This window comes from Rhinatrema bivittatum, chromosome 5 (genome assembly GCF_901001135.1).
Source record: "Rhinatrema bivittatum chromosome 5, aRhiBiv1.1, whole genome shotgun sequence".
Classification (NCBI taxonomy): domain Eukaryota; kingdom Metazoa; phylum Chordata; class Amphibia; order Gymnophiona; family Rhinatrematidae; genus Rhinatrema; species Rhinatrema bivittatum.
In genome coordinates, this window is record NC_042619.1 from 235,377,392 (window position 1) to 235,391,622 (window position 14,231).

Sequence of the window (14,231 nt, forward strand, 5' to 3'; positions counted from 1 at the left end):
TTTGCAAATATTGCAAGTTTGACATATGAATGCCATAGAATTTTGTATAATTTGCCCAGAATCTGCTAACTCTTGACATAGAATCCTATATCTGCCACAGGAAACTGGGGACTGTGATATGTATTTTACAAAAGGGGAAGTTTGTGACCAGGTAGAGGTTCCATGGATGTTTAGGGTGAAAAGGGTGCTCAGGTTCTCAGAGTCTGAAGGGGGAAGAGGTACCATCAAGCCGGTGTCTGGGAGGAAAAAGGGAGTCAGCCATATGTGCGTTTGCTGCAGGAGAACGTGGTTAGTGCAGTTAATGTAGCTGGGTTCAAAAAAAGGTTTGGATAAGTTCTTGGAGGAGAAGTCCATTAATGGCTATTAATCAAGTTTACTTAGGGAATAGCCACTGCTATTAATTGCATCAGTAGCATGGGATCTTCTTGGTGTTTGGGTAATTGCCAGGTTCTTGTGGCCTGGTTTGGCCTCTGTTGGAAACAGGATGCTGGGCTTGATGGACCCTTGGTCTGACCCAGTATGGCAATTTCTTACGTTCTTATGAGGATAGGGTTAGGGAGAAGGGGGGTCAAGGTTTGTAAAATCAGTAGCTGAGGGCTGTGTTGGTACCATAAAGTATCTGTGACATCACTCCGTTTTCCCAGGCAACAAATCAAAAGGAAATGCATTTCAGAGAAAAACACGACCCCCTGCTTTGATGAATTTGCTTTTCCTTCTTATTTAACTGTCTGGTAAAAGCATACTTTATCAAAACTGATTAAATAAAACGTTTTTAAGAACAAGAAACATTTGGCAGATCATCCTGAAGCCTTTGCTTACAGGTTCTTTAGCCTGCCTTGAACTTCTCAGGAGTCCCTGACAGGGAAGAGACCTGCACATGTTACCCACCTAAAGCAATCCTCAAAGCACCTGGTCATGTAATCCCACAGGAAGTCCACGCTCAGAGATGTGATCAGCAGGTTCACAGTCTTCACAATCTCCGAGGCATTTTTGTTTTCTTTGATGGCGCTGTTAAAATAAAATAGTGCACAAAAGGCGTGTTTGGTTTTTTTTGTTGGTTTTTTTTTTTTTTTTTTTTTTTTTAAAAGAAAAAGTCCATAGTACTGTAAGTTACAATGAAGGAGTCCAGGTTTTAGTTGCAAAATTCTCTGTCACCTTAACTGTTCCCCTTTCTCCTTGGGAAGAAAAAGTGCAGTATGGGAGGGGCTTGCGGAAGAGAACATAGCTATATTCATTTTATCTTTAAAGTTTGTTATTTTTAGCTAACCCTTCTGCCTGCATTCTAGCTGGCCAATCTCTTTACATTCCACCAGCAGCCGCACGGTGAGAGTGTGGCACCACAGAATGATTTTTAGGGCAAAAGAAGGTGAGCGCCGGAAGAGAGACACCCTAGACCAAAAGTAGCTATGAAAAACAACACTGGAACCATGCTGCAAAATCGGTAGGGAGAAAGGGGAAGGAAAAGGGTCCAGTGTGACCAAGGGGCAGGCTTTTGCATTTTAAACCATTCATCTCCTGTTTAATTACTCCAGCACTTTCCTGATGAAGCAGGAGTTTGTACTGGGGGGGGGGGGGGAGGCACTATAACAGAGGGGGTCAATATCATACCATGACATCTTAATCTATAGCTATTTTCCCTTTGAAAAATTCTTGCTTCATGTATATAATTACATTATTTATACCACTTAAGTATCTGAATGTCTCCATTGCATTGTTTCTAGTCTTCCTCTTATTCTGGCCAGCCCTGCATAATTCTGACTCTTCTTCTCTCCAACTGCTGAGGTCTAATCTCACTGCCTCTCACTTTTATCTGACCAGACCATCAACCTTCCTTCATTTTACATGAAAAGTTCTCCTTTAAGCAAGAACTATCTTAATAGTGCAGGATCAGTCTATGGAATCCACAGCCCCAAAAGGTTTGGGTACATGGTATCACGGACTCTTGTTTTGCTCCATTTTCCCCTTTAAACCCCCACCCCAGAAGTCAGGAGAGCTGTCGGAAAGTCTGTTTTGAAACTATTCCCCCGTACTGCTCCTTTGGCCAGTAGGCGTCACACAAGCAGGGGCAGTTACCACATTTCTATTCCGCCAGAGGAAGGCCCAGAGCAGAAACATTGTTGTTTCTGGGACTCACCAACAGAAGACATAATATGCAGAATTAGTAGGTTAATTTTCAAAAGGTTGCACATGGAAAAATCAGCATAAACATGCTACTCGTATATACTATTTTATAAACCTCAAGCATGCACGCATATATAATGGTGCACGTATAAATGTGTGTGTAAATAAAAGAGGCAGTCTAGGGGCATTCTGGGGCAGGGCCAACATTTATGGGTGTAAATTGCTATTTTGTAAGACTCTTACACTTGCAGATTTGGCAGTTTACTCGCATATATTTACACCTGCTCATTTTTGGATGTGATATTAAATGTGTTTATTGTGAAGTACTGACTGGGTGGGAGGTCTGGGAGAACTGGGGGGTGGGGGGGGGAGCTCATGCTCCCCCCCCCCAACCCCCAACTCCGCTAATTCATCTACCAGTTCACCTAATCCAACTCCGCTCGTCATGACCCTGGGGTCATGACGAGTGGAGTTGGATTAGGTGAACTGGTAGATGAATCAGAAAAACAGGTTAAACATCCTTCACATGCACACGTTAGAAAATATTCCGACTTACATGCGTAAATAGGGACTTAACGGATAAGTCCTACTTACATTTCGCAGGTAAAATCTCCATGCATACAACTTTAAAAAAAAGAAAGTTCAAATACATGCATTTATTGCATTATATACACATACAGAGATTCAGCGCCACATAGCCAGATAAGTCAAACATGGGATCTTCTTAGTGTTTGGGTAATTGCCAGATTCTTGTGGCCTGGTTTGGCCTCTGTTGGAAACAGGATGCTAGGCTTGATGGACCCTTGGTCTGACCCAGCATGGCAATTTCTTATGTTCTTATCCAGTCTGCCCAGAAAGCTTATGGTAGTATCTGCTGTGCTGTATAGGTTACCCCATGATTATCAGTTTCCTACAGTTTCCTACACCATAAAAGACTAGGCCCTTGCTGGTTGCTGTTAAATCCAATACCCCATGCTGCCTTGCTGTTGAAGCAGAGAGCAATGATGGAGTTGCATCAACAATATCAAGGCTTATTAGTTAAGGGTAGTATTCGCTGCACCAGCAACTTAGTCCATGCAATCTTTTCATTTCCAAAAAAACAACAAAAAGGGCCTGTGGCCCAATCTCCTCTCTCCCACTTAAAACGTCATACAAGACCTATCAGGCCATGCGCCCCTCACTCCCCAAACCTCTTCAAAATTTGACAATATCTTGTCCCAGGTCCACGGGCCTCCCACCCCTTTCCCAATTCTGTAACTATTTTAAATCACCTACAGTGCCAGTCATAGACTGCACTGCCCCCCCCCCACTCCCCCAATATAACAACCCCTACTGGGAGCGAGGCATACATTTACCCGCTCCTGGCACTCCAGCGCTGGAAACGCAGTAGTCTACACTTCCAGCACTGCGAGGGTACGTGTGTACCTCACTTCCGGCAAAGGCTATTAGGTATCAGAGGAAGGAGAGAGGGAGAGGCTCCAGTGAGTGTGGGGAGCTGCCTGGGATTGGCACAGTGTTTGGGGGGGGGGGGGGGGGGGGAAATCAGGCCACAGGTCTGTTTTACATATTTATTTAAAAAAGATATCCAGTTAAGTAGTAAGTTATCCAGCCACATAAGGCCAGATAACTAAAAAAAAAAAAAAAAAAATTTAACTAGCCAGTTAGTTTTGGGGGGGTTTGTTTTTTTTTTTAAGTTATCCAGCTACATGTAGCCAGATAAGTTTAGGTGAATATATTCAAGATATTTATCCGGCTAACTTTTGCTGGATAACTTGTCCACTCGCCGGCTTACAGAACATGCCTCCCCATTAGAAATGTTATGCTAGTATATTTCATTCTCTGTTTAACCCAGAACTAACTGCTTTGCTTGCTTTTCTCTTTCGTCACCTTCATGCTATCACATAATCATTTTTTTGTCCTGCTTTCCAGTTCCTGCTTTCAGCTCCATCCCGCTCCTGTGCTAAATTCAATCCTAAGGAGCTCCAAAATTCCTTGCCCCTAAATTGTGAAATAGACATCCCTGGGTGGAAATGTCCTTTTTCATGCAGATTTAAAAAAATGGCCATGATGCTGTAACTAAGGCACCAGGTTAAAGATGTCATATTAGTTATCCACAGAGAAGAGGTCATAAGTTAACTGGATACTATCAGAGCAAAAGCTCTTTTGTTGGAGTCAGGCCAGATATCCTTGATCATGCATACACAATAGGTCAGAGGTTAATTGCACATAGGTTACAGACACGGTTAGACTTACAGGGATGTTTTGTTGGCTCCCATTTCTATACAGAGAGAGTCATTGATAGATGATCAAGAAATGGGAAACAGCTGCTGATTTGTTACTAGAACTTACAGTTTAAAAAGCATTATTTTCTTATTGGAGAAAGTTTACAGCTTGCTCTATACTAGCTGGCCATTTTAAATTCTGGTAACAAAATAGGGAACAGCTAATACAAATATAAGGTCAGAAACACAAGGAAACAGAGACTAAGATCCTCTGTGACCAAACCTTCCGGCCTCATGCTCTCAGGGCCTGACCTCTGGTATCCTGCGGCTGAGGAAAGGACAACAACCCAGAGACCTGCACACTCCTGAGAACTCACCTTCTGCTGAAATGTTAGTGGCAATTCTGATGCTTATTCTGTATACATCTGTCTTTATTCATGTTGCAAATTAGAACACAGCTAGATAACTCAGAAGGCTGCTCGCCTTAGATCAACTGCTCTCTGTCTCAGTAATCTTACATTAGACTGCAACCTAGTTAGCATCAGTGTTAGGGTGTCTGAATACTGCTGGGCATGATAAGCACACAGACTTAAGGACTAAATATGAAAACACCAGAAGGCATGAAGGGGTGGGGGGAGAGATATTATAGAGGTATTTGAATATGTCTAAGGTATAAATGAACAAGAAAATCCTTTTAGTGCAGTGGTTCCCAACCCTGTCCTGGGTATGCGCCAGCCAGTTGTGTTTTCAGGATATCCACAATGAATATGCATGAGAGAAAATTTGCATGCACTGCCTCCATAAAATGCAAATTCTCTCATACATATTCATTGTGGATATCCTGAAAACACAACTGGCTGGGGTGTCCCCAGGACAGTGGAAGGAAAGTTCTAGAACAAGAAATAATAAAATGAGGCTCAAAGGGGACAGACTCTGCAGTAATATCAGGAAATATTTCTTCTCAGAAAGGGTGATGGATGCATGAAAATGCCTTCCAGGGAAGGCTGGGGAAGACAAAAAACAAAAACAGAATTTGAGAAAGCCTGGAAGCAGCATAGAAGGGCCACAGTTGCCAAGTGAGAGAGGAAAGCCAGATAGCAAACCGGAGTCTTTGGCACTGTAATAGAAAGTAAATTGGATAAACTAGAATGGCCCTTATAGGAAACTTGGTTCTTACCTGCTAATTTTCATTCTGGAATACTATAGATCAGTCCAGACAAGTGGGTTTTGCATCCTTACCAGCAGATGGAGTCAGAACAAAAACTCTTCTGAAACTGCTATATAAGCTAGAGTAGTGTGGTTCTCAACCTTTTTTCTGTCAGGACACACCTGATAGATAGTTCTCACGTGTGACACACTGAGCACATGACAGTCACAAGGATAAACATAAATATACACTTTGAATCCACAGGAACCCCCCACCCCTTAACAATGGTTACAATGCAGAACTAGAACATTCCCCATGCAACTCATCGTACAAAAAATATTCTGGGGTTCTCAGTATCAGCAATACAAACTCCCTCTTCTACCAGGTGCAATAGCCCTACTTATAAAAAGACAGCAGTTCACCACCAATGTGTGTCCTATTGAGAAAACACAACAAATAAGGTGAGGTATTTTATGTGCCTACGTGCTAGATAAATACCTCACCTCTGTCATACACACAAGATCGACCTTCACCAAGTACAGAAAGACCACAAATTACAAATATGGAGACAAACTGGAATGGAAAACCAAAAAAGCCACTCTGCATGCAGTACAAAACTGGAGAAATGGAAACAGAAATATAGCACCTAACAAAGTCCCAGGATCTGCAATAATGCACACAAACTAATCTGCAAAAGTTACATCTGCATTACGGCATGCACTCAAATGGAACCACCCTACCTATAAAAAGGCAACACTACAAATATTAAACCAGGTCCTAAAACACCAATACACCTCAAATTAGGAAAACAGAAAAAGCCAAGCTGTTATAGATTCCCACACAGAAATAATTGTAAAACTATATGATAAATGTTTCAAAACAGCTGATAAACAGAACATCTAACCATTAAAAATAGGAAAATGTTTAATAATTTTTAAGAAACATCAATAAAATATTTCAAAACAGCAGACATCACATAATGCCCAATAATTAAAATAGCAGTCAATCAAGAAAAATGAACTTAAAAAGCCATCTCCAGCAACTCTCCTACTCCTTTCCTTGGAGGCCACACCAGAAGCAGCAGTAGCTTCTGAAGCTGTCCTTACGGTCCTCTTCTGTAGAGACCACAACCAATACACCTCTGACTCTGACAAATGTTGGTGACATTGCCAGTCGGTAGGTACCTTTTATCATGTATAATGATATGTGTGCCTGAGCTTGAGACCAACATGGAGACAGCAACTGACCCAGAATCCTCTGCTATCTTAGCCTTTCTGGCTATGTGAACTTTAAATGCCCTGCTGGGCTTGACCTGGAGGAATTCCAGGGACACCTGGACAGCAGTTGAAGCTGGCGACAATTTGTGATGCCTAATTATAGGGTCACAAAAGCAGAAGGCAATGGTTGGAACCTCAGGCTAGAATGTCATTACAGGGGCAACATTAACAGGGCATCTGTAAACACAGCCTAAGATGTAATGATTGCCCTGAACAGCAAGATTTTAACAGAACAAAGGACTATCTAAAGAGTGATGGTAAATGGGCCCCACCTTGGAGAAATGGTCAGGGTAGTTTAGGGATAATCTATCATGCTGTTGACATGACAACCTATGTAAAATGATTCTCTAGGTGGTCACACACTTTCAGAATTTCTGACAGTACTGTATTGTATTTTACCTATAAAAGAAGGATCAGTTCGTGTATACAACGAGATGCTGGTGGTCAGTTTGTTAGAGAAATGACATCCAGCATCTCCTAAGAATACTTATATTGCTCAATAAAAAATTATACTTTCTACAAAATCAAAGTGTTCTTGTATCCCTGGATAAGCATCATAAAGCATGGTTTGGCGCTTAACAATGGTGGACTTGTTCTGTAATTCAGAAGTTTTGGCTAGGGGTAAGGCAGTTACTCACAGAGATACTGGGATGAGAGGTGTCCCCTCAACCCAAGGTTTGGCTTTTGGGGATGTCCGAGGACAATAGGCCACCACATCAATTCCGACTTTTTAGCTTTGCTGCTACTGCCGCCCGTTTAGTGGCGGCTTGGTGGTTCTGTGGAGAGGCACCACCCAGATCCTTGGTAGTCACTAAATTAATAGGCATTAAGGGAATGGAAAAGATCTCTGCATTTAGACACGATCATTTAACGAAATACGACTCAATTTGGTCTTCTTTCGAAAAGTGGTTGAAATTACAGCTCAAGCCTAGGCTATCACCAACCTGATAAACAGAGGTTTGTCTCAGCTTTATGGAATAATGTGGCCGTCCCGAACAGGGGCTTGGAGGTTTTCCCTGTTCCGCTATTTTAGGATTGTGTAAGGGGTGGCATGGGATGGGAGGCGGCTATTCAAGAAAAACAAGGGGGTGCTATTGTACTGTAATGTAAAGAAGACATAATGTTGTATCTGAAATGTTATGTTTCAGCGCTTTCTCAATAAAAAGTTATTTACAAAAAAAAAAAAAGGTGAACTACAAAGAGCCTTAAGCACCAAATAGGAGAGTTCAAGAGGGGTACACCCAACTAAAAAGAGGTCATAAACACATAGTGCCCATCAGAAAACCACATCCAAATGGACCACCAAAGCAGCTCCATCCACATTACCTTGACAAAAACAGCCTAAGACTGCCATCTGAATGCAAAGCGTTATATGCAAACCCCTTCATAAGCCCTTTCTGCAGAAAACGCCCAATTTTGAGGACTGTCACCTGCATTGGGTCAAGCCCTTCTTCAATACACCAGACTTCAAACGCTTTCCACACCCTGACATAAGCCCAGAAAGTGAACGGTCGTTTGGACTGAAGTAAAGCAGTAATAGCTGCTTTCGAGTTCCTCTTCAATCACAACCACCTCCTATCAAAGGTCAGGCTGTGAGACAAAACGTGATCTGTCTGATCTGAAAAGATTAGACCTTGTTGGATCAATCCTTGAAGATGACCTAACTTCAGAGAATCGCCAACTGCAAGATTTTCCAAGTCTGAAAACCAGTGTCAACATGGCCCCTCTGGCGTCACTAGTATATAACAGAACTCTCACCGGCCACAGAAGAACCAATACTCTTGAATACTCGCCTTGGCATTCTTCCTTGTCACCATGAGATCCCACTGAGGAATTCCCCACCTGCCTGAATTAGCTCCATTGCTTCTGACAATAATTCCCATTTTCCCAGGTCCAACTGCTGCTGGCTGAGATAGTCCACTTGCACAAAGTACACCCTGGCTACATGGAATGCTGCCAGTGCCACCAAGTATGTTTCTGCTCAAGCAAAAAACCACTGAACCTACTGTTGTCGCACTGTCTGACAAAACTGAAACCGTACGAATGATAGACCATAATGTTTGAATGGATGACCACAGACCCTGAGCCATCTGTCCTTGTCAGGCTGCCATCAATGGTCACTACTCCCCTTATCTGGGATCCCCAGCTCCACTCCTCTCTAAATTGGCCCAAAAAAAGCCAGCACGAAGAACTAGACATGGCTATCACTTGAAGTGGTGTCTGGAGCTGAAATTCCTCAGAAGGCAAATTCAGGAGAGACTGTATATGTGCGAATACACAGAACTAAATCCAGTGTACAAGCCATAGCACCCAGGATTTACAAATAATCTCACACTTTGGATACCAAAGCCGCAATAGACGATGGACCTGAGCCTGCAACTTCACCACTCTCTACACCGTGAGGAACACTCTTCCCAACCTGGGATCGAACCTCACCCCTAGATACTCCAGGGACTGGAAGGGAATAAGGCTGCTCTATACTATAGTTCACCACCCAAAGCAGAGACCGAAACTTCTGCATCACCCGCGGCATGGAAAGAGGTCTTCTGACTTTGCCTCGAGGAGCTGTACTAAGAACCCTTTTCTTCACAGGGCTGCAGCTACCAACACCACCATCACCTTGGTGAAGGTCTGAGGAGCAGTTGCCAATCCTAACTGTAGAGCTCTTGGAACTAAAAATGCTGGCAGAAAGCTTCTGATTTCCTGAGGAGTCTCTGTCAGTCCGATGCCAGAAACTCCCCTTTGCAAACCACCACTCTACTAATTTCAATGTTTCCATGCAACAATGAGGTACCCAGAACGCCACACTGATCTTCTTCATATCCAGAATGGGTTGTAAAGTGTCTTCTTTTTTTGACACTCTAAAATTGATTGAATATCTGCCTTTCCCCCATTCCTCCAGAGGCACAGTCACCATTGGTTCCAGATGCTGTAAATGCTTCTAGCATGGTGGCACGGCGTCTCTCTTTACTCGCGATGTGCAAGGGGAACTCACTAGTCTTCCTAGACTAGATGAGCAAAATCTTAGGTGAAGCCGCCTCTTATCACATCCAGTACCTATTCGTCCAAAAACCTTGGTCCACTCCTCATATCAAAACGGCCAAACTCCCTCCGACCGCCTTTTTTAATTTTAATTTTTTTTTTGGAGAAGAGTGGACTAGCCTCCCTTCATTGTGCCGCCTTGCTACCTCTGGCCTCTTGACCAGAGTTATCCTGGTGGAATTACGCAGATCCCAAAAGGACTGCTGCCGCCCTGATCTTTGCTTCTGAGACAAAAAAAAGCCCCCCTGTTGGAGCGATACCTTCTCTTCAACTTACCTTCAGCCCTTTGGACTCCCCCAAAAGGGTTACTAGTTGATCCAGATCCTAGCAGCACACTAGTCTCCCTTTAAAGAGGAGATCACTGAGCTGGGTCTTGGACCAGACGTCCGTTGACGAATTGTGTAACCAAAGAAAAAGTCTAGCCGATACAGGTGACACCACAATCCTGGCTGACGTCCGAAACAGATCATAGGGTGCATACGCCACATAAGCCATGGCTGCCTCTAGACATGTCACTTGGCTAGCGGAGGCCAAGGAAACCTATCCTTTTGCCTGCAATCTCTGTACCCACCACAGCCAGTCTCACATGCTCAAGGTCAAAACCTTCAACATCCTTTTTAGGTGGATCGGAAGCTTCCGATCCTAAGCAACCTCCAGGGTGGCCAAATACTCCGCCTGAATACTTCGTAACTGCGCAAAGCAAAGCATCAGTCTCCGGCAGAGGATAGAGCTTAGCCATAGTTCTCCCCACCTTCAATCCCGCTTGTGGAGTATCCCACTCCCAGAGAACCAATTTCTTTACTGTTCTATGGAATAGAAAGGCTTTGGGGGCCCCCCACAGGCCTTCCCTGATGGGGTCCCACCCCTTCAAGGTCAGACCCCAGCTGAGAAATTTCAGCTCCCAACTGTTCCAACACATGCAAGATCAAAGGCCACAGTTCATCCTTCCTGACCCACCTTAACCTTTGCTGCCCTGAAGGGCTCCCTCCAGGACCATCATCTTGAACCCCGAACCCCTCTGAGGGATCTGCGACATCAGTGTCACTGCTACAATGACCTTGAAGGTCTAGCAGACGGAAAAAGCACATGCCACTCCCCGAGAGTCTCGCCTGCCCACCTTAGCCTGTTGCTGGGGACACAGTGGAGGAGCACCCTTGCCTGCTGTTCCCCTTTTTGGCTAAATAAGCTTTATGCCTTAAGAAGACAAAGTCCAAGAAAATTCCTGGCAAACTGCTGGAATCTTCCCTCATGAGCTCCCCAGCGCCTCTGAGTCCACAGGGAAATCATACTCAACCGGAAATGAAGGAGGTGGGGAATCCCTCCCTTTGCGATTCTGCCTGTTGATTGCCACACGATGACAAATTGGCCACCATTCTGTGTTTGTCAGCTGAGCTCTCTCGCCTGCTGCAGCCGATCAAGTGACAGTTTTATCCAGCACTGCCTCAGCAGCTGCCCCACGAGCTTCTCCTCCTGAGGCACATTTTAGATACGTAGACCTCTCTCCAGAGGCCTTGTAGCCCTTGCTGCGTCCTGCGGCACGTCTTGCGCTTACACTTAGGTGCATACTCTTGTCCCTGCTGGCCTTGCCGTGTCCCTCAGCTGCCGCCATTCTGCGTGCGCTTTGTGCTCATCCCAGCCAGATGCACTTCCAGTTTGATGGGAAGCTGCCTGCCAAAAGGCCACACTGAAGCCCACTGACCCGGGTGCCCAGTGGGGCTTTAAAGCTTGCTCTTCTTTCTCCTCCCTCGGCTGTCTCACGTCCAGCTGGTCAGCGTCTACACCCGTACTGCCTTTTTTTTTTTTTTTCTTTAAAGCCAGGCCTTTGAAAATACCCCCCAGAAAAAAGAAAGGGAAATACTTTCCTGATGGTGATTCAGGAGTCGGAGGGCCAGCGAGGGCAGTCCAAGAGGAAGGAGGGAGCCAGAACCACCAGCTTTCAGTCCCCTCGTTGATTTCAAGCTGAGCTAAACCAGGGATACCAATCCCCTGCTCGCCCACGAAATTGCCTAACACCTCAGGAAGCCCACACGACTATTCTGTCTCTTCTTTTCTTTAATCTAATTCTCCAGACTGCAGGATTTTCACCTCCACCATCTGCTAGAGTCAGAGAAAAACTGTGGGACTGCAGGTGGTACTCTAGCTTATGTAGCAGTTTCAGAAAAGATTTTGTTCTCTGACTTCATCTGCTGGTAGGGATGCAAAATCCACTTGTCTGGACTGATCTGGAGTATGAACAGGAACTGTCATTATCACACTTGGTTTCTATAAACCAAGATGCTTGCTATCTGGCAAAGTCTGGAAGATGAAGCAGAGCTGCTTACCTGTAACAGGTACTCTCCTAGGATAGCAGGATATTAGTCCTCACATGTGGGTGACATCATTAGATGGTGCCCAGCACAGAAAACTTCTGTCAAATTTTCTAGAACTTTGACTAGGTATACTGAGCATGCAAGCATGCCACTATCCACACATCCATGCAGGGTCCCTCTTCAGTCTCATAGAATTCACAAAAAAATAAAACAATCTATTATTTATTTATTATTTAACACTTTTATATACCGACCTTCATGAATAAAATTCATATCAGATCGGTTTACATGTAACAGGGGTAGAACTTAATCAACGGCGAAAGTTACATATAACAAGGGGGTATAAACTTGGGGGGTTAGGTTAGCCGGAGGCAAAGGACAGCATAATAGAATAAACTAAATAATGCAATGAGACAGAGAAACAGAGGATTACATATATATATAACACCTAAATTTGGCGTGGCGCTTAGTCAGGTAGGCAGAGTCCTGTTTGGTGGAGGATTGATGGTATTGAGGTTAGGGGAAGGCTTGGAGGAAGAGCCAGGTCTTAAGTTTTTTCGGAAGATTAAAGGACAAGAAACCCAACTGTAGGGTGAAGGACTAACATCCTACTATCCTAGGAGAACACCTGTTACAGGTAAGCAACTCTGCTTTCTCCTAGGATAAGCAGGATGTAGTCCTCATATGTGGGTAAATACCTAGTTATAGGCTGCTTCCTTATCAATAAGGAATATGCGGCACTTAACTAAATGCCAACGAGCACAACAAAACTAGTGTTGATGGCAACAGAGGGAGCTAGCTTGAAACCGAACAAGGGGCATCAGGTCAGAAGAGTTGGGTTTAATTACTGAAAAGGTTCTGCAAGACCGACTGAACGAAATGGCTGTCACGTCGACCTTCTCTGACCAAGCAGTAGTGTGAAGCAAAGGTGTGGAGGGAACTCCATGTTATTGCTTTGCAAATTTCGTTTATGAAGACTGTACCCAAGTGGGCCACCGAAGTCGCCATGGCTCGAATGGAATGAGCCTTGACATGGCCACCCAGCTATAGACCTGCCTGCATTAGCAGAAAGAGATGCAGTCTACGAGCCAGTTAGATTCAGCAACTCCCAATCTATTTTTGTTGAAAAAGATGAAGAGTGGCGTGGATTGTCTGAGGCCTGCTGTTCATTCCAGGTAGAACGCTAAAGCCCTTTTGCAGTCTAGGCTGTGCAGTGTTTGCTCCGCTCGGTGCAAGGGAGGCCTAGGAAAGAAGGTTGGTAAGACGACAGACTAATTCAGGTGGAAATCAGTCACTACCGGAACTTAGGGTGCGTGCGGAGAACCACCTGATTGTGGAAGAACTTCGTGTAGGGTGGATACGACACCGGTGCCTGACGTTTGTTGACCATGCATGCTGAGGTGACTACTACCAAGAAAATGTCCTTTCAAGTCAGGTATTCCAAGTCACAATTTATTTATTTATTTATTTTTAATTTTTATATATGACATTCTTGTATAATATACAAATCATACCGGTTTACATTAAAACAGAAGATGCAAGAAAAATGTTTCCTTTGTCTAATACATTGAACATTAATAGCAAAGAAATTGTTAACAAGGGATAACAACTAAGAAAAACATGGAGAATGGTAAACAAAAGAGGAAGAAACATAGAAGTTAAAAAATGAAAAGGTGGCACAAAGGGTTGCACGAAGGGGTGCACAAAAGGGAATGTAATTTACTAGAATGTAAAGGCTCAAAGGGAGCCTTCATTAGGTGACCCAAGACCACGTTGGGGTCCCAGGAAACTGCAGGGGGCCTGAAGGGAGGTTTCAGCTGGAGTAGGCCCCACATAAAACGACCCACTAAAGGCTGCACTGAGATAGGCAATCTATCCACTCCTTGGTGGTAGGTTCCAATCGCACTGAGATGCACTCTCACAGACGTGGTCTAAGCCAGCGTCTGAGAGGCGCAGCAGGTAATCTTACAGCTTGGAGGTAGAACACAAGAATGGATTCAACCCCTGGCTGTCACACCACACCGAAAATCTCTTCCACTTTAGGCCGTAAGACTTCCTAGTGAACAGCTTCCTGGACTCCAGTAGGATCCAAAACCCCTCCCCCCCCCCCCCC

The 14,231-nt window shown here is 44.3% G+C and overlaps 1 protein-coding gene across 8 annotated transcripts in view; it reads right to left on the reverse strand.

Moving 5' to 3' along the window:
• The window catches only part of DOP1B (DOP1 leucine zipper like protein B), a 299,309-nt gene that overhangs the window by 155,259 nt on the left and 129,819 nt on the right, over positions 1-14,231 (reverse strand). For all 8 annotated transcript variants that reach the window (XM_029603491.1, XM_029603487.1, XM_029603486.1 and 5 more), the window contains one exon: positions 889-1,008. In XM_029603491.1, coding sequence (XP_029459351.1) covers positions 889-1,008 — 120 coding nt within the window. The remainder of the gene's footprint in view (positions 1-888; positions 1,009-14,231) is intronic.